The sequence below is a fragment of the Rhinatrema bivittatum genome, chromosome 2, assembly GCF_901001135.1.
Source record: "Rhinatrema bivittatum chromosome 2, aRhiBiv1.1, whole genome shotgun sequence".
Taxonomy (NCBI): domain Eukaryota; kingdom Metazoa; phylum Chordata; class Amphibia; order Gymnophiona; family Rhinatrematidae; genus Rhinatrema; species Rhinatrema bivittatum.
Genome location: NC_042616.1, coordinates 700163244 through 700189274, shown reverse-complemented (window position 1 = coordinate 700189274; position 26031 = coordinate 700163244). Strand labels below are relative to the sequence as shown.

Genomic DNA, 26031 nt, shown 5'->3' with positions numbered 1-26031 from the left:
CTATCCCTTCCTGTATCCTCTAAAAAACCCTAACCACGATCCACAAAGCCATATACACCCACAACTCCAACTGGCTTGATGAGCCTTTCCACCTCACACGCTCTAACCGTCCCACCAGAGCCTCCAGTAAAGGGAGGCGTTTGACAAAGTTCCTCATGAGAGGCTTCTAGGAAAAGTAAAAAGTCATGGGATAGGTGGCGATGTCCTTTCGTGGATTGCAAACTGGCTTAAAGACAGGAAACAGAGAGTAGGATTAAATGGGCAATTTTCTCAGTGGAAGGGAGTGGACAGTGGAGTGCCTCAGGGATCTGTATTGGGACCCTTACTTTTCAATATATTTATAAATGATCTGGAAAGAAATACGACGAGTGAGATAATCAAATTTGCAGATGACACAAAATTGTTCAGAGTAGTTAAATCACAAGCAGATTGTGATAAATTGCAGGAAGACCTTGTGAGACTGGAAAATTGGGCATCCAAATGGCAGATGAAATTTAATGTGGATAAGTGCAAGGTGATGCATATAGGGAAAAATAACCCATGCTATAATTACACAATGTTGGGTTCCATATTAGGTGCTACAACCCAAGAAAGAGATCTAGGTGTCATAGTGGATAACACATTGAAATCATCGGTACAGTGTGCTGCGGCAGTCAAAAAAGCAAACAGAATGTTGGGGATTATTAGAAAGGGAATGGTGAATAAAACGGAAAATGTCATAATGCCTCTGTATCGCTCCATGGTGAGACCGCACCTTGAATACTGTGTACAATTCTGGTCGCCGCATCTCAAAAAAGATATAATTGCGATGGAGAAGTTACAGAAAAGGGCTACCAAAATGATAAGGGGAAGTGAGCCTCTGCTCTTACTATTCTGCTTCTCTAACTGTATAAATTTTATGATTATTTAGTTTATTATTTTATTTTATTTATATTATGAAACTATGTATTTACTTCATTTTCTCTTTGGAAATGCAAATATTTTTAAATGAATATTTCTTAGATAATGTAAACCGATTTGATATGTTCTCATGAAACATTGGTATATAAAAATTATTAAATAAATAAATTAAATAAATACAAATCTACTCTTCTTTCACCTTTCATCCCTCCAAATCACATTAAATCTTCACTGTTGGCAACTGTGCTGTTCGTACAAATGATTGTGCATGCAAAACTACCCCCTAAACCCCAACTCACGCCACACACCTCACCCTGAGTTCATAATGCCCCCTGTTACAGTGGTATAAAGAGTTCAAAAATCACTGGGCTTCCACAGAGGTTCTCTATCTATCTTTCTCTCTCTGATTTTTGATAAATCCTGTTTTGGCCATAATGCACAGCTATCGCAGGCACATTGCCAAGAAAAATGGTGTAGTTAAATCCAGTGATAGTGTGTGTTATGTTATCGCACGCAACATTAACGAGCCCTTATTTCCATTTACTCTGCCCAAACTCCTCCCACTTGAATAAAATTGGCATATGCATTTCACGATGCAATGTTTATTGCAGATGTCATTTACTATAGTATTCAAATAAAACTCAGTTAAATACTCACATAGCTAAATAATGGATTACAGGAGATTCACCTTGCCTTTAGTATGTTTTTTTAATTCAATTTTGATCTTACAGTTTCCTCCTGGTCCTTTAAGCTTCAAGTTCAATTCATAATAAACTCTATTGTCTATCGGGCAATCGCACCACAAGTCTTCATTTGCATCTGTTCAGGGTATTTCCCTATTTTTATAGCCTTCCCACGCCCAGCCATTGCAGAGACAATTCAGTACACATTCATTCTAGTTTCAGACAGTAGGTGTTATTCCTTTCCCTAATTTTAACTCCCTAGTAGTTATGGTGTCATTACTATATTTGATAATGCTGTAAAGAGTAAAGAAAGGAAAACAAAATTCTGTCTGTTATGGTTTTGAGGTGTTGGAGTGGATTCTTGGGTACTGCAGCGATGGCCACTCCCACGGGGAGGAGCCCCATGAGGAACCGCAGTACTAGGCTAGACTCTATACATGCAGCCGGGCACTCAAGTCACGGCGTGCGATGTCCAAGGTCACGGCGTGCGCTCATTACCGTTTAGAGAATAGGAATCCTGGGAGCCATGGGGAGCGCCCGATCCACCCCGGGCTGCTGAAGCCGCTCTCGCCGCCAGCTGTCCCCGGGAGGAGGGTTGAGAGGACTGGGGCTGCTCCGGAGCTGTCAGCGCGGGAGATCGGCACCCATGGACACGGCCAGGGCAGGTGAGCGAGGGCTGGGGGAAAGTTTGCCCGATTCACTTTGGTTGTTACGCTAGGGCTCCGGACAGGAGTCGTGCACACCACCCAGCAGGGTGGCTCCAGGTGGAGAGAGACAGGAAGCTCGAACAGAGTCAGGTACCAGGCTGGGTCAGGGCAGGCAGCAAGAATCAGAGTCTGGGTTCAGGCTGGGTCAGGGCAGGCGGCAAGTGGCAGTGTCTAAGTACAGGCTGGGTCAGGGCAGGCGGCAAGTGGCAGTGTCAAGTACAGGCTGGGTCAGGGCAGGCGGCAGTCAGCAGTGTCTGGGTCCAGGCTGGGTCAGGGCACAGTAAGCAGGGCAGGGCAGGTCAGAAGGCCCGTAGGCCACACACACACACACACGGAAGGCCCGTAGGCCACACACCAATAGCGGGGCAAGGCAGGTCAGAAGGCCCGTAGGCCACACACACACACACGGAAGGCCCGTAGGCCACACACCAATAGCGGGGCAAGGCAGGTCAGAAGGCCCGTAGGCCACACACACACACACGGAAGGCCCGTAGGCCACACACCAATAGCGGGGCAAGGCAGGTCAGAAGGCCCGTAGGCCACACACACACACACGGAAGGCCCGTAGGCCACACACCAAGAGCGGGGCAAGGCAGGTCAGAAGGCCCGTAGGCCACACACACACACACGGAAGGCCCGTAGGCCACACACCAATAGCGGGGCAAGGCAGGTCAGAAGGCCCGTAGGCCACACACACACACACGGAAGGCCCGTAGGCCAGGTATGGAAATCAAGGAAGAAGGCCAAAAGGCCGCACAAGGCAAGGCAAGGAAAGGAAAGGCCCGAAGGCCACGCAAGGCAAGGCAAGGCAAGGATAGGCCCGAAGGCCGCGCAAGGCAAGGCAAGGCAAGGATAGGCCCGAAGGCCACGCAAGGCAAGGCAAGGCAAGGATAGGCCCGAAGGCCGCGCAAGGCAAGGATAGGCCCGAAGGCCACGCAAGGCAAGGCAAGGCAAGGATAGGCCCGAAGGCCACGCAAGGCAGGCTAGAGCAGGGAGCCCAGGTGAGCTCGATGCCGAAGCCCCGAGGCAACTGTCAGGCAGGGTTAAGAGGGCACACCCAGAGCATAGAGTGGACATAGGAGATGGACTGGGCCTGTCAGGAAAGCCAGCACTAGAGGGACCCCTGGTGGTGAGGCGGTAGCACAGCAGCCACAGCCGTAACAGTACCCCCCCCTCAAGGCCTCCCCCTCCTCCTGGATCCCATCTGTGCAGGAGGTAATCAAGAATAACGGGAGACCACTCCGGGGGTGATGCGGCAGGGTCAACTCCTTCCCGAGGAAATAAGGCAGTCCATAACCCCACCTGGGGTGATAAGGCAGACACAACCCCAACCTGGGGCAGAAAAATAGTCCATAACCCCTCCTGGGACAAGGCGGCAGGGTTAGACCCCTCCTGGGGTAGCAGAGGCGGTGCAGATTTCCATAACCCCTCCTGGGGTGACAAGGGGAACACAAGCCCCACCTGGGGCAGAGAAATAGTCCGTAACCCTTCTTGAGGCGATAGTAGGACCGGTCCGGACCCTTCCAAGGTCGGCATTAAGACCGGTACAGGCCCCTCCAGGGGCGGCAGCTGGGCCAGTACAGCAGGCTCGGATCCTACTCGGGCAATTGTAGCAGGCTCGGACCCCTCTCGGGGCGTTGTAGCAGGCTCGGACCCCTCTCGGGGCGATGAAGCAGGCTCGGACCCCTCTCGGGGCGATGAAGCAGGCTCGGACCCCTCTCGGGGCGTTGTAACAGGCTCGGACCCCTCTCGGGGCGTTGTAGCAGGCTCGGACCCCTCTCGGGGCGATGAAGCAGGCTCGGACCCCTCTCGGGGCATTGTAGCAGGCTCGGACCCCTCTCGGGGCGTTGTAGCAGGCTCGGACCCCTCTCGGGGCGATGAAGCAGGCTCGGACCCCTCTCGGGGCGTTGTAACAGGCTCGGACCCCTCTCGGGGCGATGAAGCAGGCTCGAACCCCTCTCGGGGCGATGAAGCAGGCTCGGACCCCTCTCGGGGCGTCAGCAGGACCGGTATGGACCCCTCCAGGGGTGGCAACAGGACCGGTATGGACCCCTCCCGGGGTGGCAGCAGGACCAGTTCAGCAGACTCCGATGGCTGACTCAGGAAGTCTGTCAGTAGGACTGGTTCGGACCCCTCTGAAGACGGCAGCAGGGCCGGTTCGGCAGGCTCAGATGGCAGAGTTAGAAAGTCTGTCAGCAGGGCTGGTGCGGACCCCTCCGAGGACGGCAGCAGGGCCGGTTCAGCAGACTCAGGCTCTTCTCGGGGTAGTGCAGCAGGTTCAGATGGCAGAGTAGCATGGTTAAAGGTAGTGTGCATGGAAGACACAGATTGTACTGCCGTGGGCTTGATACCTCGAGCCAAAGTCTGATGCTCCTGATTTTGTTTCTGGAGGAGCAGTTTAGAGAAGGCTCAGGCAGTTCTAGGACGTCTAGGGAAGGTGCTCGTTAGTGTCCACTTGGCAGCTGTGGGAAGCTGAGCCCTGCTAGAGTTAATCAGCTCTCTCCGTTGTAGAGAAACCTGTTCCCGAGGCTCTAGCACTGGTCTCACAGAAGCCTTCTTGGCCAGGTAAGTCCTGGGTTTTTCTACCCACAAACTGCCAGCAAAAATGTCTGTTTTAGTTGAGCCAGAAACAGAATACTGGTTAGGAGAGCTGATAGCTTTTTCTAATTGCACAGCTGGTCCTAGAGCAGAACAACAGGGGCAGGGTTTGCCTGGAGGTAACAAACACGGGAGACAGGAGCATTTCCACCACCCTGGTTTAGGAGCCAGACAGTTCAAACACTCCTGATAGACAGAAACATTTTTCTTGTTGCAGTTATTGCATGACCAGTGTTCCTGACCAACAAGTTCACAGGCTAGACAGTTCTGATAGCTAGGATAGTTCAAAGTTTGACAGGAATTGCAGGTATAAAACTTTAAAGAAGGAGGCATCTTGAATTAGTGAAAAGTTGACTCACCGGCAGGACACAGACCTATCTCTTCCCCTGGAAAATGTGATGGCTTCGGCATACTGTTACGCTAGGGCTCCGGACAGGAGTCGTGCACACCACCCAGCAGGGTGGCTCCAGGTGGAGAGAGACAGGAAGCTCGAACAGAGTCAGGTACCAGGCTGGGTCAGGGCAGGCAGCAAGAATCAGAGTCTGGGTTCAGGCTGGGTCAGGGCAGGCGGCAAGTGGCAGTGTCTAAGTACAGGCTGGGTCAGGGCAGGCGGCAAGTGGCAGTGTCAAGTACAGGCTGGGTCAGGGCAGGCGGCAGTCAGCAGTGTCTGGGTCCAGGCTGGGTCAGGGCACAGTAAGCAGGGCAGGGCAGGTCAGAAGGCCCGTAGGCCACACACACACACACACGGAAGGCCCGTAGGCCACACACCAATAGCGGGGCAAGGCAGGTCAGAAGGCCCGTAGGCCACACACACACACACGGAAGGCCCGTAGGCCACACACCAATAGCGGGGCAAGGCAGGTCAGAAGGCCCGTAGGCCACACACACACACACGGAAGGCCCGTAGGCCACACACCAATAGCGGGGCAAGGCAGGTCAGAAGGCCCGTAGGCCACACACACACACACGGAAGGCCCGTAGGCCACACACCAATAGCGGGGCAAGGCAGGTCAGAAGGCCCGTAGGCCACACACACACACACGGAAGGCCCGTAGGCCACACACCAATAGCGGGGCAAGGCAGGTCAGAAGGCCCGTAGGCCACACACACACACACGGAAGGCCCGTAGGCCAGGTATGGAAATCAAGGAAGAAGGCCAAAAGGCCGCACAAGGCAAGGCAAGGAAAGGAAAGGCCCGAAGGCCACGCAAGGCAAGGCAAGGCAAGGATAGGCCCGAAGGCCGCGCAAGGCAAGGCAAGGCAAGGATAGGCCCGAAGGCCACGCAAGGCAAGGCAAGGCAAGGATAGGCCCGAAGGCCGCGCAAGGCAAGGATAGGCCCGAAGGCCACGCAAGGCAAGGCAAGGATAGGCCCGAAGGCCACGCAAGGCAGGCTAGAGCAGGGAGCCCAGGTGAGCTCGATGCCGAAGCCCCGAGGCAACTGTCAGGCAGGGTTAAGAGGGCACACCCAGAGCATAGAGTGGACATAGGAGATGGACTGGGCCTGTCAGGAAAGCCAGCACTAGAGGGACCCCTGGTGGTGAGGCGGTAGCACAGCAGCCACAGCCGTAACATTGGTCTTGTCCCGGGGAGTGAGGGGGTCAGGCAGCCCTCCTCCTGTATCCACTTCCTGGTACCTGTCATTTCAAATGTCAATGACATTTGAAATGACAGGTACCAGTGCGCCCAGGATACTGATAGATGCTGTATAGCGCCTATACAGTAAAATGGATTGCGCTTCATGGATGCTTCTTGGACGTGCTTTGGGCGCAGCTTGCATTTGCATGCCATTTAAATACTGTATCGAGCGGTATGTCATCCGAACTGTGCATGCGGCAAACGCGGGTGCGCCCGGCACTGCCGCACTCTTTCTACCGCACCCTTACTGTATCGGCCTGTCAGGTTGTTAGCAAATGAAGGGCAAGCTAAATACCCGGATGGCGTGACGTCACTCGAGGGGGACGCCCCAGAGGTTCCCGCCATGACATGGATAAAGACGTGGGTGGCGTGCGCGCATGCACCCTAGGAGGCCCTCAGGAGAAACTTGGTGAACACCATCGCCATTGCCATTCCGGGGACGCCGGAGAGAGCGGCATGAAGATGCGGCAGCAGCCATCTTCCCAAGGTTTGAGGAGAGAGAAGGAAGAAAGGTGAGGCACAGAGGTTGAAGCCGTCTGAGACCGACGGACGCAACAGTGTCATGGAATGCATACAGAGGTGAAAAGAAAAACAGAGGAGGGAACAATCCCTTCAAGTATTATCAACCAATAACCCAACAGAGTGAAGGATAATTAGGAAGGGTAGTGGGCTTGTGAGCCCTTTGTGCTGCAGCATAGTTGATGCAGCCTCAAACGTGAGCCCCCCGAAGCAGTAGCAGCTCAAGGCAATCTACTGCCTGAGGCGAGGGATGAGATGGCACACCCACCCCCTCCTCCCCCAATCCTACTCTGCCCCCTTCTGTTCCCCCACCCCTCCTCTGCCCCCCACATAGGCTCCCTCTCTCTGGCACCTACACTCAAGCACCCTCACAATGATCCCCGCCCCCAAAGCACCCTGAAACATGTTCTCTCACCCCACCCCCCCAGGCACCCTCTCTCTCATACACAGAGACACACACCCCTCTACACACACTCACTCTCACTGGGGCCTTCATCTTCACTGCAAGAGGGATGAGCTATGCTCGTGAGACGCTGGGGCCTTCATCTGCCGCCGGCTCGGAGGAAATGCAGGCGGCACCTCAAGGCCTCTTCATCTGCCGCTGGCTCAGGTCAAAGGCCAGCATCATGGCAGGGCCTCACTTTTGCTGGCGGGGAGTAGGAACCCCACCAGCATGTTACTTCTGTGCGAGACCGTGGCAATGGCAGCCCTCCCCTGTGAGCACTCAGGTTGGACCACCCCCTCGCCCCCCCCCCCCTTAGGACACCTCTGATTGAAGGAGACCCCAGCTGTGCAAGGGGGGGGGGGAATTCTGTGTGGGTCCCTTGTTGTTTTGGCAGCAGGGTGAGGTAGCCACGAAAGGAGTTGGGAGGGCAGTTTTTGCCGCTTCCAAAGTTTTCCGCCTGAAGCAGCCGCCTCACCCTGCCTCATTATAGAACCGACCCTGCCCCAAAGCTTACGTCATGTCATAAACTCATGAGTTTATGACATGACTATAGAGAGTTGTATCTTATTACCCTTTGTGTAAATATACCGTGTTGGTTACCAAAGCTTACGTCGGCAGCTGGCAAAGACACCCTGTAATGGGACAGTCTTGAGTTTCACATTTACCGGCCGCCTCTCCCGCAGGTTGAGCCCTTGGGTTCTGGCAGCTAGCAGGACTTAGGCAGGTCCCTAGGGCAGTGGAGATGACTAACGTCCAAAGGCACAGAAGGATCAGGGCAGACAGCAGACTAACGGAGTCAGGGGCTGGCCCAGGTTCGCACAGGCAGGTGGCAGGCAATCGTGGTCAGCACCAATCAAGAAGTCAAGATCCAAAGGTAAGGCTGGACAAGGCAAGACTGGAAGGCAAGGCACAGGAACCAGAAACGCAGACAGGAATCAGGAACCATGCAGAAGCAACACACGCTACTTCAGGAGTAGAAGACCCGTTGCTGAGGTGAGGAACTGCTGAGGGGCCTTAGCTTATATAGGCCAGGAGGCTGATATCATCTGAAGGCACTGCTTCGGATTTCCCACCACAGCTCGCAAATGATGCATGCGCCAATGGGGGAGACAGTAGGGTGGGCCGGGATGGCGGCGTCAGTGATGGCTGGCGGTGTTCGGCAACGGTGGGGGGCCACTGCAACAGGAGGCCTCTGGTAGCATCAGGCATGGCAGGGATGAGTGTGGCAGTTCGCAGGAGCGTCCCAAGAGCCGCCAAAGGTAACAATAATATTCTAATGATTTTTCAAGGATCTGGTGACGCACACAAATCAATCAGCCATTCTGCCCCAATGTTATACTGCACCAGAGCCCTTCAATGTGTCTACAGTTGTACCATCCATTTATTACTATTTGTATTAACATAAGAAAATGAATCATTAATATTAGCTAAAAATTAAGCCAGATTCAAAGGCAATGTGATAAAAGTAAAAGACTACTGAATCTTGCTCTGCTGTGCTGTTGTAAAATGTTTTAAGACATTCAAAGTAATGATTGCCTTCAGCTCAGGGAACGCCAGCTACCAGTATGGGCAATTAACTAATGATAATGTCTAATGTCACAAATACTACCGCTTATCTATTATTGCTACTACTAATAGTTATGAAGTGCTATACAATGTTTAATAAAAGTGTATAAATTAGGCACTAGTTCTGCAGAGGGCAGAGCAATTACCAGTAGTTAATGCCCTATCTGGAGAAATCTACCTCAGGCTTATATCTCAGGGTACTAACTGACAGAAATTATCCTATCCAGAGGGTATTATTGCTACTGTAAGCTAAAATTTGCTTTAGGAACAGTCTAAAATTAGATCAGCGACACTATATTTCTAGTGCATTAATGCTTTGAAGGCCAATCAAAGTCAACCATCTCTTACTTATATTATAATATCAATAATAGTTATTAAATTATGAATATCATTATTAGGATTAACCAGGATTAGAGTTTTAGCAATGGTGCCCTCAGAAAGAGCTGTTCATTTCATTTCATTTCTTATTTATATAGCGTTCATTGCAAACTTTACAAGCCGATCAAGGCAGTTCACCACATAACACACAAAAACTTGTACAATACAGAAAACCATTAAAACAACCCGCCCCCTCAATTAAAACCAAATGACCTTACCCTCATTAAAAATACTGAGAATCCTTCTGCATGTTATCATTCCTTTACCTTTACCGTTTATAGATCTAGCTTCCGCTAATTCCTAATGACTTCTCACTGCCCACTGCCTCCATATTGCTGAAACAGCCAGGTCTTCACTTGCTTCCTAAACAGCAAATAGTTATCTTCTAGCCGAACTTCTTCAGGAGCTGAATTCCATAACTCAGCTCCTATCACGGAAAACATTCCTGCACTCACTTCCCTCCATGAAGGCTCTCTCTCACTACCTGACCGGACTTCCCTTGCTGGCGTCTGTGCTCAGTGGTGATTTTCTGAAATCTTCGGGAACTTACTTCCTTTTTCCCACTGCAGCTGGAGGCCACTGTTGGCCCTGACCTGGCACTTTTTTGTTTCTTTTTAGAAAATTACCACTGGAGCAGCGATATAATAAAAATGTAGGCAGAGTTTAGTCTCAGAGAAGCAAGAAAGAGGAAGATGAAGGCAGAAGGGAAGAAAATGTAGAGCTGCTATTCTGTCCCAAAGTGAAGGTTAAAAGTGATGGTGTTTTAGCTATTCCTTACAATCAATGGGATGGGGCACAGACCCCGGGATGGGGAATTTGATTCTAAATTAAACAGTTTTGTGGGTCAGTACAAGTACTTTATGAATTTGATTTTAAAAGCGTTGCTCGCGGCAAGCACCGTGGATTTTACAAACTGCGATTTATGTACGTACATACCCATGCGTGCACCAAAAATAAGGGGTGGGAAAAGGGCGGTGCTTGAGCGGGGCATGGGTGTTCCAGAGCGGAGCCAACACTTGCGCAGAAAACTCCATATTTTAAAACAGAAGGTCACAGCGTGTGTCAGCTTGTTATCCACATAACTTTCCTGCTGCTCCTGATGAGGAGCAAGTCTGCAGATCTCACGTTTTAGGGCTCACAGGACATTGTAAGGGGTCTGGATAAACTAGGGGACCTGCATGATAAAACAACCAGAGGGATCTGGAAGACCTCAATATTGACTGGGCAAATTGGTGGATTAATTGAAAAAAAACTGGAAATGTCCCTCGCGCGAGCATGGTTTAAAATCCACTTACATATGTGCATTAAAGCAGGCAAGGTCCTATAGGAGATACACAAGTAACTCTTAAACTTAGGAGCAGACCTCTGCGTAGTAAGTGTATTTTAAATCATATATATGCAAGTGAGCACATGATTTCAAATTCCAGAGTATCTCCACTCACTCGCTGATACGCATGCATAGGGGCACATGCGTGCTCGTTTTAAAATTAGCCTGTAAGAATACAGGACTTCTTCAGTTTCTACTTACAAAGAAAAAAATTATAATAACAGCACTAAAGTAAAAAGTCACTATGCATGACTCTTCTGAGCTTTGCTATCATTTTCTAAATAAGGTCAAATTAGCCACACTGATCGTAAGAGCATAAGATTATTTTTTATATTGATGAGTTAGCACATTAATCTCTGGGGGAACATAGGGAAAGCAACTAACTTCCTAAGAGAGAATAAACCATGGAACAAGTGCAAAAATCTAAACAGCACTGCTGAAACCCCAGAAAATCCTCTCTTCATGTGCTGTTCAACATGCATCCAGCGCAAACGACATTCATTTGAGCAAGGGACATCAGGTATTTAAAGACCAGTGGAGACAGGTGGCACCATTGCACTAGGCTTCCTTGCTATCTGCAGATGCAAACAATGTTGCTATGATACAATCAGGGAATTAGATAGACGAGGCTAAAATTCTATAGTAATAGATCTTATCATAGCTGCTTTATTATTCTGTCCATTGAGGGACCACAATCACCTGTCATGGATACAGTACTGCAAAGGTCAGTTAGTATAGGATTAAACTAGTGGTACTACCAATTTATTCTTTTTTTCAGTACATAGTAACATAGTAACATAACAGAGTAATGATGGCAGGAAAAGACCAAAATAGTCCATCTAGTCTGCCCAGCAAGCTTCCCAAGGTAGAAACTGCTGCTCCATGCTGTTACCCCTATGTTTCTGTTAAGGGTAGTAACTGCGCTCCATGCAGGTTACCCCCAAGCATTTTTATTTATTCCTATTCTCTAGCCTTTAGGGATCCACAGTGTTTATCCCATGCCCCTTTGAAATCCTTCACAGTTTTAGTATTCACCACTTCCTCCGGAAGGGCATTCCAGGCATCCACCACCCTCTCAGTGAAGAAATATTTACCTTGATGTACAATTTATTGTCTCATTATTTTAAGGTATTTTTGATGTTTTTATGTTTGTTTTTAGTTATTTATTTTTCTATATTTTTATCTGTTTTTTTATTCTGTTGTACGAATGTTATCTTGTACATCACCAAGGCCTTTCAGTGTTAGGCAATTCATAAATTCTCAATAAATGTAAAATGTAAATGTAAAAATTATAAAACAATTTAGCCAGCAACTGATGATGAGAAGAAATATGAGTTTCCAAATGTTGAAAGCTTTCTACCTAGACACCTGCATCTTTGTATGGATTCTAAATAAATTGAGGTGCCTTGTACTGATCATTTTCAGAAATCTGGGGGAATGGCAATGGCACCCTGATGCAGCTAACATGAACACAGCACATCAGTGCATACCGATCAAGTGGAAAAATATAAAGAACAAAAAAAAAAAAAAAGAGGATTAACAAAAATAGAAAACTTAGGCCTGGATTCATCATTCATCGCAGAATGATGAATCCAGCGAAAACGGGGGGGCGGGCCTGCGAAAGCCCGCAGCCTTTGCACCATGAAAGGTGGTGCTATTCGGCGCGCTACTGCCGACGATAATGTTAGTAACGTTATCGCCGGCAGCAAAGACACCACCAACTCCGCCCCTCCCCGCCCCGACTCCTTCCCTTCCCCACCCCGACTCCTCCCCTCCCCCTAATTTGCATTCTATCGCATGCGAAAAGGCCCTTTTTGCATGCGATAGAGGCTTAGGGACAAAACAAATCAAAGATGGTTTGAAGCTGTTGAGAAGCCAGTGAGAAAACTGGCCAGTCCTTTAGCAGGCTCCACCAGAGGACAGATTTAGCCTGGGATGACCTTCATATCTACAAAGAAAACTACTATTTAATTTCCAAGTTACTTTCTCCCACTGAGACAAAAGGCTATTGTATTTGAATGCATTATTTTTAACCAGTGTAATTGGTCCTGCTTTATGCTCGGTCAGGCCGATGCAATATTGGCGCGTGGAAAACAGGCACTCGTGATTGAGCACCCGCTTTCCCGATGTGCGCCGATCAATCTCTCCGTGATGCCCGATGCAATATACAAATGGGCTGCCGTGGTAAAAAGGAGGCGCTAGGGGAAATTGTGCGCCCGTGGCACCCCCTCAGCAGTGGGCACCCAGGAGAGGTGGCTGTCAGCAGGTTAGGGAAACAGATGCCCAATTTTATGAGCGTCCCTTTTCCTAACCTGACCGCTGGCACACTTTTTTTTTGGACAGTTCTAATTTTTCAGTTCCTCTGACTTAATATCATCACCATAATAAGTTGGAGGAAGTTATTATCTGCTTTTCTGTACACTTTTTTGGGTTTTGTTTTGTTTTTTTGTATCGGGGTGGGGAGGGGATAGCTAATAGTCTCATCAACATGAATTTACATGTGATGAATGCTATTAGCTATGCACCCGATTGGACGCGCTAACCCCCGTTTTGCATCGGGAGTTGTGGACGCGCGGCCAAAGCGCACATCCAAATCGTGCTGCCCGCAGAATATGGTATTGCATCGGCCTGTGTGTGTGGATAGGTGAAACAGCAGCAAGCACCTTTAGGATGGGAGAAGCGCATATACAATTTGGAATTGACTGCCTGCATCCTACGCTCTGGTCTTGGATATTTCTCTGTACAGGCCAGGCTGTTAGCTCCTCAGATGCACCGTTCTACTCATGTCCAACTAACTGAAAAGAGAAAGCTGATTTTGTAAAGTTTCAGTGGCGAAAATATATCAGATATATATTTTTTTTAAATTTACCAGCCCAAGGCGATAGAGTCCTCGCCTACAGCAGACAGTTGTTACAATAAATAAATACATATTTGTGTTTACAGTGGTCAAAATCAGATCCCATTAAATGAGAAACATACCGTGCATTTATCAAAGAGCTGCTACCCACTGTGGCTTTGCATTGCACGTCTTTGTGACACTTACCCTTACTTTTCAATACCAAAAGAGCCGTAAACACTTTCTAAGCAGAGAAGTGGAAAGTTCTTCCACTTGACAGGGTGGCTATGCTTCCAGCTGCCACCCGGGGGTGCTCTAGCGGAGTGTGGTGTCCCATACCTTGTGCCACCTGCTGCACGGCCAGCATCGTCCCTGCCACGGCGTCCGGCAGGAGATCCGCCTTCAGGTCATAGGAGGGCACCCAGTGCAGCACGGGCAGCCTCCACCGGCCCCAGCGCCGCACATGCTGCCAGCAGCCCTCGCCCATCTTCTCCGGAGCTCGCTTTCTGCCAGCACTGTCACTGGTCGGGAAATGCACTGGTTTCTTTCTGTTCATCAAGTTCGGCTGCTCTCTCTGCAGCGCTGTGAAATCCTGCCCTTCTTGCACTCAAGTGATGCTTCCTGCTCGCACCTCACCTACTCCTTGCTCGAGGTTCACTGGCTCGCTGCCTGGGGCCGGAGAGTTTCCCTGCTGCTTCGTTCCTCGCTTGATTATCTCGCGTTGGTCTCTGGTTTTATTCCCAGGTGCTTGCTAAAATAATTCCAGAGGCGGTGGGAGGGAGTACTTCTGATGTGGGCTGAGCCAGCTGTAGGCTCACACGGAGGAAATGGTTTGGATGCACTCCTACTTTGCGGTGCGGAGAAAGAATGGCCAGTCTTCTTAGCTGGGTTTGAAAGATACCAGTATTCTTCGTTTTATTTTAATTTTTTTTTTTTTTTTACATTTTTGGAAGTCCCAGCATCTCTCTTTTGGAAGCCTTTATATATTCTTTTGCAGTTAAGTAAACAACGTGAGGTTAATCAAGGTAACATTATTGCCAAAACCTTTTTCAATAATGCTTAGAACAAACTAAAGCATTATAGAATCCCTTTTTATTATTTATTAAAATGTAAATTCCTTGTTAAGACAAGTGAAGTCTCTGAAAGTTTCTTTTACACTCACTATTAGAAATTAAAATAAATCAAGCTACTATTGTGTTAATAATGCCCAATGGTTTGTTCTAGGAATGCATCGCATGCAGCTAAACAACCCTGTTAGAGTCTTTGGGAAAGAGATGTTACCAAAATAAGGAGTGCATATCCATAGAAGTGAGCAGCCGCATGGGCTTGTCCCATTTTCAGCGGGGCTTTTCAGTTTTGTTTTTCCAGTTGGAATCTTTATCTTTCCCCCGGGCATGCGTTCATTTTAATAAATATATAATTAATAAGAACTCTTAAAATAAAATAAAAAAACCCAATAATAATTAATAAATAGTTTACCCTTCAGTCGCGGCTCGTAGCAGTTCCTATCCGGTTCACCTGCAGCCCCCCCAGGCTGCTCCATGCAGCGCAGGGGCCGTGCACCCAGAGAGCGGGCTGGCACTAGTGGCCTGAGGCAGGGCCCTCCCCTCCCCCCAGACCTGTTTGCCTTGCCCCCCCTGAGATTTCCCTCAATGTGTCGGGGGGGGGGGATTTGTTGTCAGACCCCCCTTCTGATTCAGGTGGGCTGCCTGCGACTAGTGCCAACACTTCAAAAAAGAATAAAGGTGTTCTCAAAGGGCAGTCCAGGCCAGCTGCACATAGGGGGAGGGTTCGTCAGCCTACAGCCGTTCGCAGCCCCCCTCCTGCTGTGAGTCCTCTGGCTAGCAGCTGGAAGGTTCATTTCGAGCCTGCAGGTTCTGCTCACGGGAGGGACAATGATATCCCTGCTGCTTTTCAGCTCAGCGTGCAGAGAGGCAAGCCCAGACCTGTGATTAAAAAAGCTAAGGGGGCAGGAGGGGTAGCTTTACAGAGGGCAAGGGATGTGGCTCCTCGTTTGTCTGGAGCTTTTCCCAGGTCTGCAGATTTTCAAGATCAAAGTGATTGGCAGGAGCAGGAGTTAATCTTGGCCCCTGGCAGGTCGTGCTCGCAGGTTCATCACGGGCGTACGAGAAGTTCTTCAGGTGGTCAGCCTGCGGAGCTTCGGGGTAGGTCTTATGAAGAGAGGATTGAGACTCCTAGTAGACTGGGGATTAGGATGAATACTGACTGGGGAACCCCGTGAGAAGTGGGAAGGAATACAATGACAGAGGTCTCACCCTATTCCCAGGGAAATTCAGTGGGAAGGGGTTGGGCTAAGCAGGTTTGCGGGCAGTTCTCCTGGCTTTTCTGTTTCTCCTGCAGAGGTTGAGAGTGAAGAATATCCAGGTACTTCTAAGCAGGAAGCATGGAGGGACAGAGCTTTTGCAGTCTCGGAAGTTCGTCACGAGGCTGGACGAAGGATGACCAGAGTTCAGGACTTGGAGGAGCCAGGACTGACTTTGTGCACTGGTGCAGCTGGTGAGTTGCATCATCAGGGCATACAGGTTAAAAAGGGAAAAAGGAAAAGGAGGGACAGGAGCTCCAGCTCTGATTCGGATATTAGTTCGGACGAATCTTCTAGTTCTTCACCAAGTGAGTCAGAGAGGGAGAGGAGATCCAGTTTTAGGTCAGGCCCTATGCAGGATATGGTCCACCCTGCTTTAGCGTCTTTAACCGAGCTGTGGGAGGAAGTGCCAAGGCGGTTGAGGTGGAGGATAAGGAAACGCAAATATGTTAATATATTCAAATAATTAGAGGGTAGAAGGGGGGGAGAAAGGATAAAAGGAGGCACAAAAAGAAGAATAAGGAGGGAGAGGCTGGACCTAAAGTGTCAAAAAATATATTGAGCTGGATGAGAGGTTTCTTGCGGCTGGCTAGCGTTGTGGGCCATTCCCAACCGCAGTGCTATGGGTCTCTGTTGGCATATGCCGACAGTATTCTGGGGGCGTTTAAGGATTATGAAGGTTGGGCTTGGCTCAATTATGATGAGCGCTTCCAGGATAAAATGGAGGGTAACTGGCATATGTCTTGGGGCTCACGGGATATTAACCTGTGGCTCACCCAAATGACAAACAAGTGCGCTAGTGGGCAAAATGGTCTAGGAAGTGGAAGCGGTTTTAGTAACTTGAGGGGCAATAGTGGTTCCTTTCGAGGCCAAGGAAGTGTGATTAAGGGAGGGGGGACAGGTAAGCCAGCAGGGGGCGGAGGGGACGTCTGCTGGAGGTTTAATAAAACCACCTGTTTATTCCCTGAATGTAAGTTCAGGCATGTTTGCGCAGTTTGCAGCGGTGCGCACCCATCTTCCAAGTGTACAGCAAGCACTAGTGCCTCCTCGCGCAGAGGCGGAAAAAAATGAGGCTCATTTAGATAAGGCTTTTTCCCCCATAATATTAGAGGAACTTATTAGAAGTTTAAGTGTTTACCCAGTTAAAAAATCAGCAAGGTTACTAAGAAGGGGTTTTAAGTTTGGTTTTCGCATTCCTTATACAGGGCCGGGGAAGGGGGGCAATACAAAGAATGCTAAGTCAGTGGTGAGTTTAAGAGAAGTTGCGGCAGATAAATTAAAAGAAGAAATAGCTTTAGGGCACGTAGTCAGGCCATTCAGGGACCCACCTTTTAAAAAAATGCATTTATCCCCTCTAGCTGTAATTCCAAAAAAGATTCCAGGGAAATTCAGGCTTATCTTGAACCTGTCTTACCCAAAAGGCAGGTCCGTTAACGATTTTATCCCTAGGAGCAATTGTTCGGTAAAGAATACTTCATTTGATGTGGCATTACAGTTGGTTCAATCAGCAGGTAGAGGTGCGCTGTTAGCAAAGGCAGACATCAAATCTACTTTTAGATTACTGCCGATTCATCCTAGCAGTTTGTCTTTATTGGGATTCAACTTTGAAGGTGGGTACTTTATTGACAAATGTTTGCCTATGGGTTGCACAATATCATGTGCATACTTTGAGCTTTTTAGTTCCTTCTTGCAATGGCAGATGGAACAAGAGACCGGGGAGAGAAGCATGCTACACTATCTAGATGACTTCTTATTTGTCGGGAAAGGGAACTCTGCACAGTGCATTAAACAGCTGGAAGGTTTTTTAAAGGTGGCGGATAGACTCGGAGTACCAATAGCGAATGATAAGACAGAAGGGCCTACCACGAAGTTAACTTTTCTTGGGATTGAGCTAGACACAGTGGCACTTGAGTCCAGGCTGCCATTAGACAAGGTGAACAGGTTGAGAGACCTAGTGCGAGAAGTAAGTCGAGCCCACAAGATTACCTTGAGAATAATGCAATCCCTGATTGGGGCCTTAAATTTTGCAGGAAGGGTAATTCCAGTGGAGCAGGCTTTCATCAGGAGGCTGTCATCAGCCACGGCAGGGATTAGAGCACCACATCATTTTATCAGAATAACACGGGCTATTAAGGACAAATTAAAAGTGTGGGAGATATTTTTGGAGGGTTTTAATGGGGTGTGTATTATGCCAGATAAGGAGGTCACAAATGAAGAGCTTGAACTGTTCTCAGATGCTGCAGGAGCTTCAGGTTTCGGGGTTTTTTTTCAAGGCAAATGGTGTGCCGAGCCATGGCCTGAGGATTGAGTAGCTGCAGGTACCACAAAGAACATAACTTTTTTGGAGTTGTTTCCCATTGTGGTAGCATTGGCTATTTGGGGTAGCGAATTGTCTAACAAGCGAGTGGTTTTCCGATGGGATAACTTGGGCATTGTACAGGTTATTAATTGCTTGTCTGCCAAATGCCTGATGGTTTCTTCATTATTAAGAGAGCTGGTGAGTCTTTGTTTAAGAAGGAACTTTAGGCTAACAGCTAAGCACGTCCCAGGAGTTGAAAATGTTATAGCGGATGCTCTTTCTCGTTTTAAGTGGAAAGTCTTCCGCTCGCTGGCTCCTGGTGCGGAGGTGAGACCAGAGGCATGTCCGGATTATCTATGGACCCTAGGGATCCAGAAGAGTGGCGGCTCATAAAAAAGTCGGTTACACGGCTTGAAATCAAGAGGTCACACGATTTCTGCTGGGGAGGGGTTGGGCCGGGGGGCCAGTCGGAGATCATTTGGTGGTGCAATATATCTTTTGGGCCAAGCGTAACCAATATTCTTTGTCTACGGTAAAAGCGCACCTTGCAGGTTTCGCATTCTTTCAGAAGCTATGGGGTTGGCAGAATCCTGCCTTAAGTTTTCGAGTGAAGCAAGTTTTATCAGGGTGGCGCAGAGAACACGGGTGGCGGGGAGATAGGAGGAGGCCCATTAGATATGAGGATTTAGTGGAAATGCCGTGGTTTCTGGAGCGTGTATGCTGGTCTGATTACGAATTTTTATTTTTCAGAGCAGCTTTTTCGTTGGCGTTCTTTGGAACATTGCGCGTCAGCGAATTAGTAGCTAGTTCAAAAAATAATCCACGGGGGTCGGGTTGATGGTCGGGCAGGTTTTGATGTCAAATGACAGCGTTTATTTTTAAAAAATCCAAGACGGATCAATATGGGAGAGGGTGTTGGATTAGGATGGGCAGGGCAGCTCACGCAATAGTATGCCCAGTGAGACTCTTGCAAGAGTTCATGCGTGTGCGCCCTAAAGTCCAGGGTACTTATTTAATTCATGAGAGCAGTCTGCCACTCTCGAGTTTTCAATTTTCAAAGGTCTTAAAAAAGGTAGTTGAAGGGATGGAAGGAGATGCGAGATGTTACAGTTCGCATTCTTTCTGTATCGGTGTGGCTACTACAGCAGCTGAATTGGGAATGGCGGATGGTGCAATCAAAGTCATAGGCAGGTGGAAATCCAACGCGTTTCGAGGTTACATACGGAAATAAAGGTTGTGAGTTGGTTTTTCACGATGGTAACCAATGTTTCTTCTATTGCAGAACCAGTATGGGTTAGCAGTGAATTTGAGTGTGCCTGGGTCGTGGGTCACTCGTTCGTGCATTGGGCTCAGCATTGGGCGCAACAAAGACCATACTGGGCAGATCTACAATTGGAGAAGCTGCAATGGAAATTGTGTTGGATGGGAAAACGGGGTATGAAATGGTCCAATCTGTTATCCTTCTTGCAGGGACAAATTGACATTCTGGGGGTTCCGAAGATTTTATTGATACATCTGGGAGGTAACGATATTGGGAAGGTATCCTGCAGAGCTTTAATTTCCAGCATGCGTAAAGACCTGGCATCAATAATGACAAGGTGGCCCAGTATAAAATTGGGATGGTCTGACATCATTATTTGTTTCATATTTAAAGACTAATTAAATTGGAAAAAAGGGGCAAAAAAATTACATCGGCAGCTGGGAAGATGGGTAGTTCAGCAGGGAGGGTTCTGGGTGCGCCATCAGTGGGTTTGGGAAATGTTAGCCGGGTTTTTCAGGAAGGATGGTGTACATTTGTCTGAGGTGGGGTTGGATTTATTCAATAATATGCTGCAGGAAGGATTAGAGGTGGTTATTCAAGATGTTGTTGGGACCACAGTGGGGGAACAAGGAAGCTAAGCTTCCTTGTCTGTGGCAGAAACCCAAGCCCAAGCTTAATGTGCATATAAATTGGCATGGGGGGGGGGGGGGGGGGGAGAATCTCGTGCAATCGGGGAGGCTGCTGCATGAGACGGTCAAAAGAGCTAGGGGCTAAAGCTTATTGACCACGGCTTACCATCGCTGGGACGAGGCAGGGTAAGTAAAGGGGTGAATTGCTTACCACTGGGACGTGGTGGTAAGTAGCAAAAATGGAACTGGAAAAGGGTGGGGGGGGGGGGGGCAAGTTGGGCCGACATGTTGTCGGTTACATGTTTACTGTACGGGCTCGGGTTGTTGAAATAAACTGCGGCCTTTTTATAACGCCAACACTTGTCTGTAATTATTGAGGGGAGGAGGGATCCTATTAGCGAAGCGCAGATCTGGATTCTTTTGTTATTGTTCTTCTTCGGTATTGTCCCACTCAATTTGCTTGTTCAGGGTCAGAACCAGGTGTGTGCAGCGGGGATACCCATGTCTCCAGGAGAATAACTTACTGTGAAGCAGAAATAACCCAGAACTCTTCTGTGGCAGCATACAAGGATTCTTTACGTGGGATACTGCGACAGAAAAACAATAAACATTATATATACATGGTTCTGATTGCTGACATTGTGCTGATGTGACCAGGCAGGGAGGAAGATGGAGATTTGACTAACTAGTACAGCTTACATCTGTTACGTTTGGCGGCTCACAGGAAAGGCCCCCAAAAGCCACATCACTCACCCCCAACATGGCCAAACCCATCCTGCAGTCAGCACACAGCCTCCTGCTCTAAACGCCATACAGCATGACCCGAGATGCCACCAGCCGCTGTTCCCATTGCCTCCCCTTAGGCACACGTGCTTATGTGCACATATGGGCCCCGCGGCAGGAAACACCAGGAAGCGTCCTCTAATGGCTATTTAAGCTAGGGCCTCGCAGCATTACCTCGCCTCAGCGAGTCTCCTGCCTTAGTAGTGCATATTGCTTTCGAGTTCCTGGTTCCTGTGTCCTATGTTCCTGATTCTTCATCCAACCTTGCCTCGTCCAGCCAGGTCTTCTCCAGCCTTGCCTAGTCCAGCCTTGCTTTGTCCAGCCTTGTCTCTCCAGCCTTCCTTCTTCAACCTTGCCTTGTATTGTCCATCTGGTCCAGTGTCTTCTGTATGTCATTGACAACCCTTGGCCTGACTTCCCAGATTCTGACTTCTTGCCTGGACCTAATCACAATTGCCTGCCACTTGGACCTGACCTCTTGCTTTGATCTGACCACCCCAGTCTGCCGCCTGCCCCGACCTTGGCCTGTCTCCAACTCCATTAGTCTGCTGCCTGCCCTGACCTGGTGTGCCATTGAACTCTTGCTCTAGACACCGCCATAGGGACCCGCCTAAGTACTGCCAGCCACCAGAACACAAGGGCTCAAACTGCAGGGGAGGCAGCTGGTATAGGTGAAGTTCCAGACTGTCCTGTTACAAGGCGCATTTTCAGCTGCCAATATAGGCCTCGTAGGTTTACCTGCGGGGCTGCGTCTACTACACCACAGCACAAAGGGCTCACACCCATGCTACCCATCACAACATCATATCTAGAAGCTTTTGCTTTCCCATCCCTTCCCATACGGGGTCAGGTGACAGAGCCAGGGAATATAAACCCCTTGATATCTAGTCTGGAGAATGACCCTCTGCTGTTGGTCCACCTACACATACCTTATAATTCCCCTTCCTCCTCCAAAAAATTTAAAGTATAAGAAACATATCTGCATCCTTGTAATAAGACTAAAAAAGGAAGAAATGCAAAAAATCATGCAATGATAAATTCCAGCATATCCTGATTTAGGTAGAAATAAAATAGTCTAAAAATCTGAATATACACTTTTCAGAAGACTGCTTGCAATTTGCATTTTCATTTATAATATTTCTCGGTTTATTTAAATTTGACACTACTTTGGCGAGACAGCTTCTCTTTTACTTGCTGCGCTGAGCCCTGTACTGGTCTTGCATATCTTTCCCAAATGCTACTCTTCTACATCCCCCACAATAGACCTTTGTTTCTCTCCTCCACTGGCTTCAGCTAGAGTAACATGCACAAGAGTTTGCACATTCTGCTGCTTTGCCCCTAAAATATGGAAGGAGATACCTGTAACGCTGTGCTGGGAATCTTGCTACCTCACCATCCGGGGAAAAAAGACAAAGCCTGGCTGTTTGATCAAGCTTTTCCCTAGACTCCACAATAGAGACTCATCCTAGTCCATCAGAAGCCTTCCTGACCATAAATCGCACAGGGCACTTCAGGCTACCTCTATCCAATTAATATCTTTCACACCACAGAGATTTAATTTACTTCTTACCTATATATATACTGTGTATGCAATTTATACCCAACGCACCCATTTCCTCATTCCAACCCAATGAACCCACTTCTTATATATTTACTAGAAATCAACCTCATATTTGTTATCATATCTGTATGTATCTATTTCTGATTACTAAGGAGTCCATAGTCAAAACCTGCTTAGTCGGATAACTCAAACGTTATCCGACTAAATAGCAAATGTGGCATATTCATCCACTTATCTGGCTAAATTATAGAAGAGTAGAATTTGGGAAAGATATTAAATTGCCTCAGACAGCTAACCAGCCCGATGGCTAACCTAGCTGGATATACCCGATATTGGGCTAGCTTAGCCCCTCCCAGGAATGCCAGGGTAGCCAGATAACTTTAGACCTGCTTTAGAGGAGAACTAAAGTTACCCAGTCTCGTAAGGGATAACTTGATACTTATCCGGCTACCTTTAAAAGGTAGCCGGATAAGTAGCGCTGTCACTGTCAGTATGAAAAAAAACCCCCCAAAACCCAGCCACAGCCACCTCTGTAAATTGCCCCGTTTCTCCCAGCAATCTCCCCCCCCACTTTCCCCTATTTCCCCACATGCACTTTGAAAGTCCCCTCTTACAGTTTAAAACAAAGTTAGCCCCCCCATCCCATCCCATCCACCCACCCACTCCGGTATACAAAGCTATCCCTGTCCTGGTGGCTCCAGCGCTGGCTCTGATAAACTATGCTCAGTTTATGCTTATGGACAAAACACCGGTTTGCAAGGCCCCTGTTGCTAAGAGTTCACAAGAACTCGGGAAGGATCTTAATTTCTCAGGATTCTGCACTGAGCAATGAGTGTAGGTTCTTCTTCTTTACTCAGATTCCAAACTGTTTCGCAAAGAGACCTCCCTTATCTATACATATCTACCTGATTGACTTGTGTTAACTGTTCAGCATGTATTGCTTTTAACCTACTGTATCTGCATGTACTTTGTGTAACCCATGGTTACCAGGCTGCAATAGTACTTTAGTGGCCCCTTGTGGAATTTGTGTACTTCTGCTGCTACTGACTGTATGAGCATGCTCGAGAGTTAGTTGGACCTCACTCCTTGGAGGCAGTGGAAATGGTGACATCTGCTCCTTCCAACATGTTGCCCTAGAGGAACCCAGATCCCTGAAGAACATTTGCTGGATCCAGGGAGGGTCATGCCGGATTTCTTTTCTGGGAGTCCTCTTGCTGAGGCATGGGGAAAGTCATCTGTGCACGAGTACCGTGGTGTGCTGGCAGTTTGGAAGTCTATTGAGTGCAGCATTCTACCTCATGTCTGGAGCCTGCATTTTCTATGTTATAACTGTGTCAGGAAACCCACTCCCTTTGAATAAAATCCTGCTGATTTGAACAGATAGCGTGGTAGCAGGTTACATTTGCACAGCACCAAATGTGCCTTCAACACAATATATAAATAAAAAGATAAATTAATATTAATAGCTAGCATGGGTATGTGTGTTGTGTTTATTTTGTGTTTGAATGCTTCTATATGTCTTTGTGTACACTTGTTTGGCTATGTACATTAACAGTAGCCCATCCAATCTTCACACACACACACACACACACACACACACACACATACCTTGTTTTTTCCTGACTTCTCAACACTTTTCACGCCTACCATCCTGTATATCTGTCCCGAGCATGCCCCGGAATCTGTTAAAGTTCTGGCCTCCACCACCTCCACTGGTAGAATACTTCAGGCCTTATCTCACTCTATGAATCCTAAAAAACTAAATCTAACACCCAGACAAGTTTCTAATAATCCATTCAGCTACCAAAAGTGTGAAGCCATTGTCCAAAACATCAGGCCTCCTCATACTCATTGAATTTTGGATTTTAACAATGGTCACTCCTTGCTGGCTAACCCAATATCTTTTTCGAAGCCTGATGCAGCCATAGCACTGCTGTTTGACTCATATCCACCACACCATACAAGTTAACCCTAGGCAACCCCCATGGCTTGTGGTGTCACCTGGTCATACTTCTGCTATCCCTTTACATTTTGTAATTAAAGATCCTCTGTGTTTATTGTGTAACCTTTTGGACCCCCATACTAAATGAGACTGAAGCTGATGCTACAAACAATATCTCCATTACATGGTGCTATAACTCCCCAGACCTGAACCTGACCCCAAAGAACCCTTCTGAGGTGCTGAGAGAGGAGAGTGGAAGCATTCCCTACTCTTGGGCCTATACTTTGGCTTTGATGCCAATGCATTTCCAGCAGCTGGTGTAGTTCCTGGATCCTTTGATTTCAATGGCCCAGACCTTTCTCTAGTGGCAACATCCTGATGTCTGAATGGCTGGCACTTGATGGCCTTTGGAGACATCTTTGAGCAGATCTCACATACAAGGACTTCATATCCCATCCCCCTACAATCGGATCTCGCAATGATTCATGAGAAACATCTTGAAGTTGCAGTGGAAGCAGCATTTGAAGGCTCTGGACTTCTTCCCTGGCATGGTAAGAAAAATAGCTGAAGCAAAATTAAAATCTGAAGTAGAAAAAAGGCCAACTAGGGGATTCAGATTGCAAACTGTGAAGGAGTTGCCTTGTGATATTTAAATATCAATAAGGCAACAGATGGATGTGATTGTCCAGAGAGGGGAAGGAGGAAGAGAGCGAGGAGGGAAGTACTTTTTTTAAGTAGATGGAAATAGCCATTTCTGTTATGGCTCGTGGATCCCTGGGCTGAGGAGAAGTTGGTGCCACCTATGGGGAGGAGCCCCACAGGCCCCCTCCATCAGCTGGTGAGGCCCGAAAGGAACAGAGACTCCGCTGGGGCTTCAACACTACCAGCCATCGTTCCCCTCAGGTTGAGCCCTTGGGTACCGGGACCGGCTGGATTTATGTAGGGTCTCTGGCACGGGCTGAGGCCAGTGGCTAATCTCATGGTCAGACGTATCAGCAAGGATTGTGGCAGGCGGTGAATCTCGAGGTCCATAGTACAGGCTAGGGTTGTGGCAGGCAGCAAATCTCGTGGTCCGAAGTACAGGCTAGGGTCGAAGTCCAGGTAAAGATCAAGATCTGGAAAAAACTTGAGGCACAGGAACTAGAAAACCTCCTGGAGAACAGAAGCAGGAGCCAAGAAGACAAGGCAAGGTCTGCAGTCCAGGCCTTGTCTTAAATAGGATGCCCATCACCTCAGGAGGAAGGGGTCATGGCAATTTCCCACTGTGGTCCCTTTAAATTTCGGAGGATGGTGCGTGCATGTCTCGGGCGCCTGGGGGGCGAGAAGCGTCCAGGGCCGTGTTTGGTCACACCCTGGCCGGAAGCAGGGCCGGCGGCGTCCATCTGGCGGGGAGCCTGCACAAGGGAGCTGCGTCTGCAGTGGCTCCCCACCATCACAAGCGTCCCGGGGCTTGCCTGGGCTGCGCTGCAGCGCGGGTAAGTGGAAGGAGCCAGTCATGGAGGCCCGCGACCGGAGAATGTAACAGTTTCGGTCAAATCATGAGGTATACTCGCTAGTTAATTGGAGGGTTTTTTTAGGTTGATTGAGTTATGAATGTTTTTGAAAGTTGCATGTGTACAGATCCTGTTAGTACCCTTCT

At 48.4% G+C, this 26031-nt stretch overlaps 1 protein-coding gene across 2 annotated transcripts in view; it reads right to left on the bottom strand.

Annotated features, from left to right (window-relative positions):
• The window catches only part of SLC26A7 (solute carrier family 26 member 7), a 311800-nt gene extending 297491 nt beyond the window's left edge, over positions 1-14309 (bottom strand). For both annotated transcript variants that reach the window (XR_003854875.1, XM_029591660.1), the window contains exon 1: positions 13934-14309. Coding sequence is in view for 1 of the 2 variants with exons in the window: in XM_029591660.1 (XP_029447520.1) it covers positions 13934-14150 (217 nt within the window). In the remaining variant the exon portion in view is untranslated. The remainder of the gene's footprint in view (positions 1-13933) is intronic.
• Positions 14310-26031: the final 11722 nt, after the last annotated feature.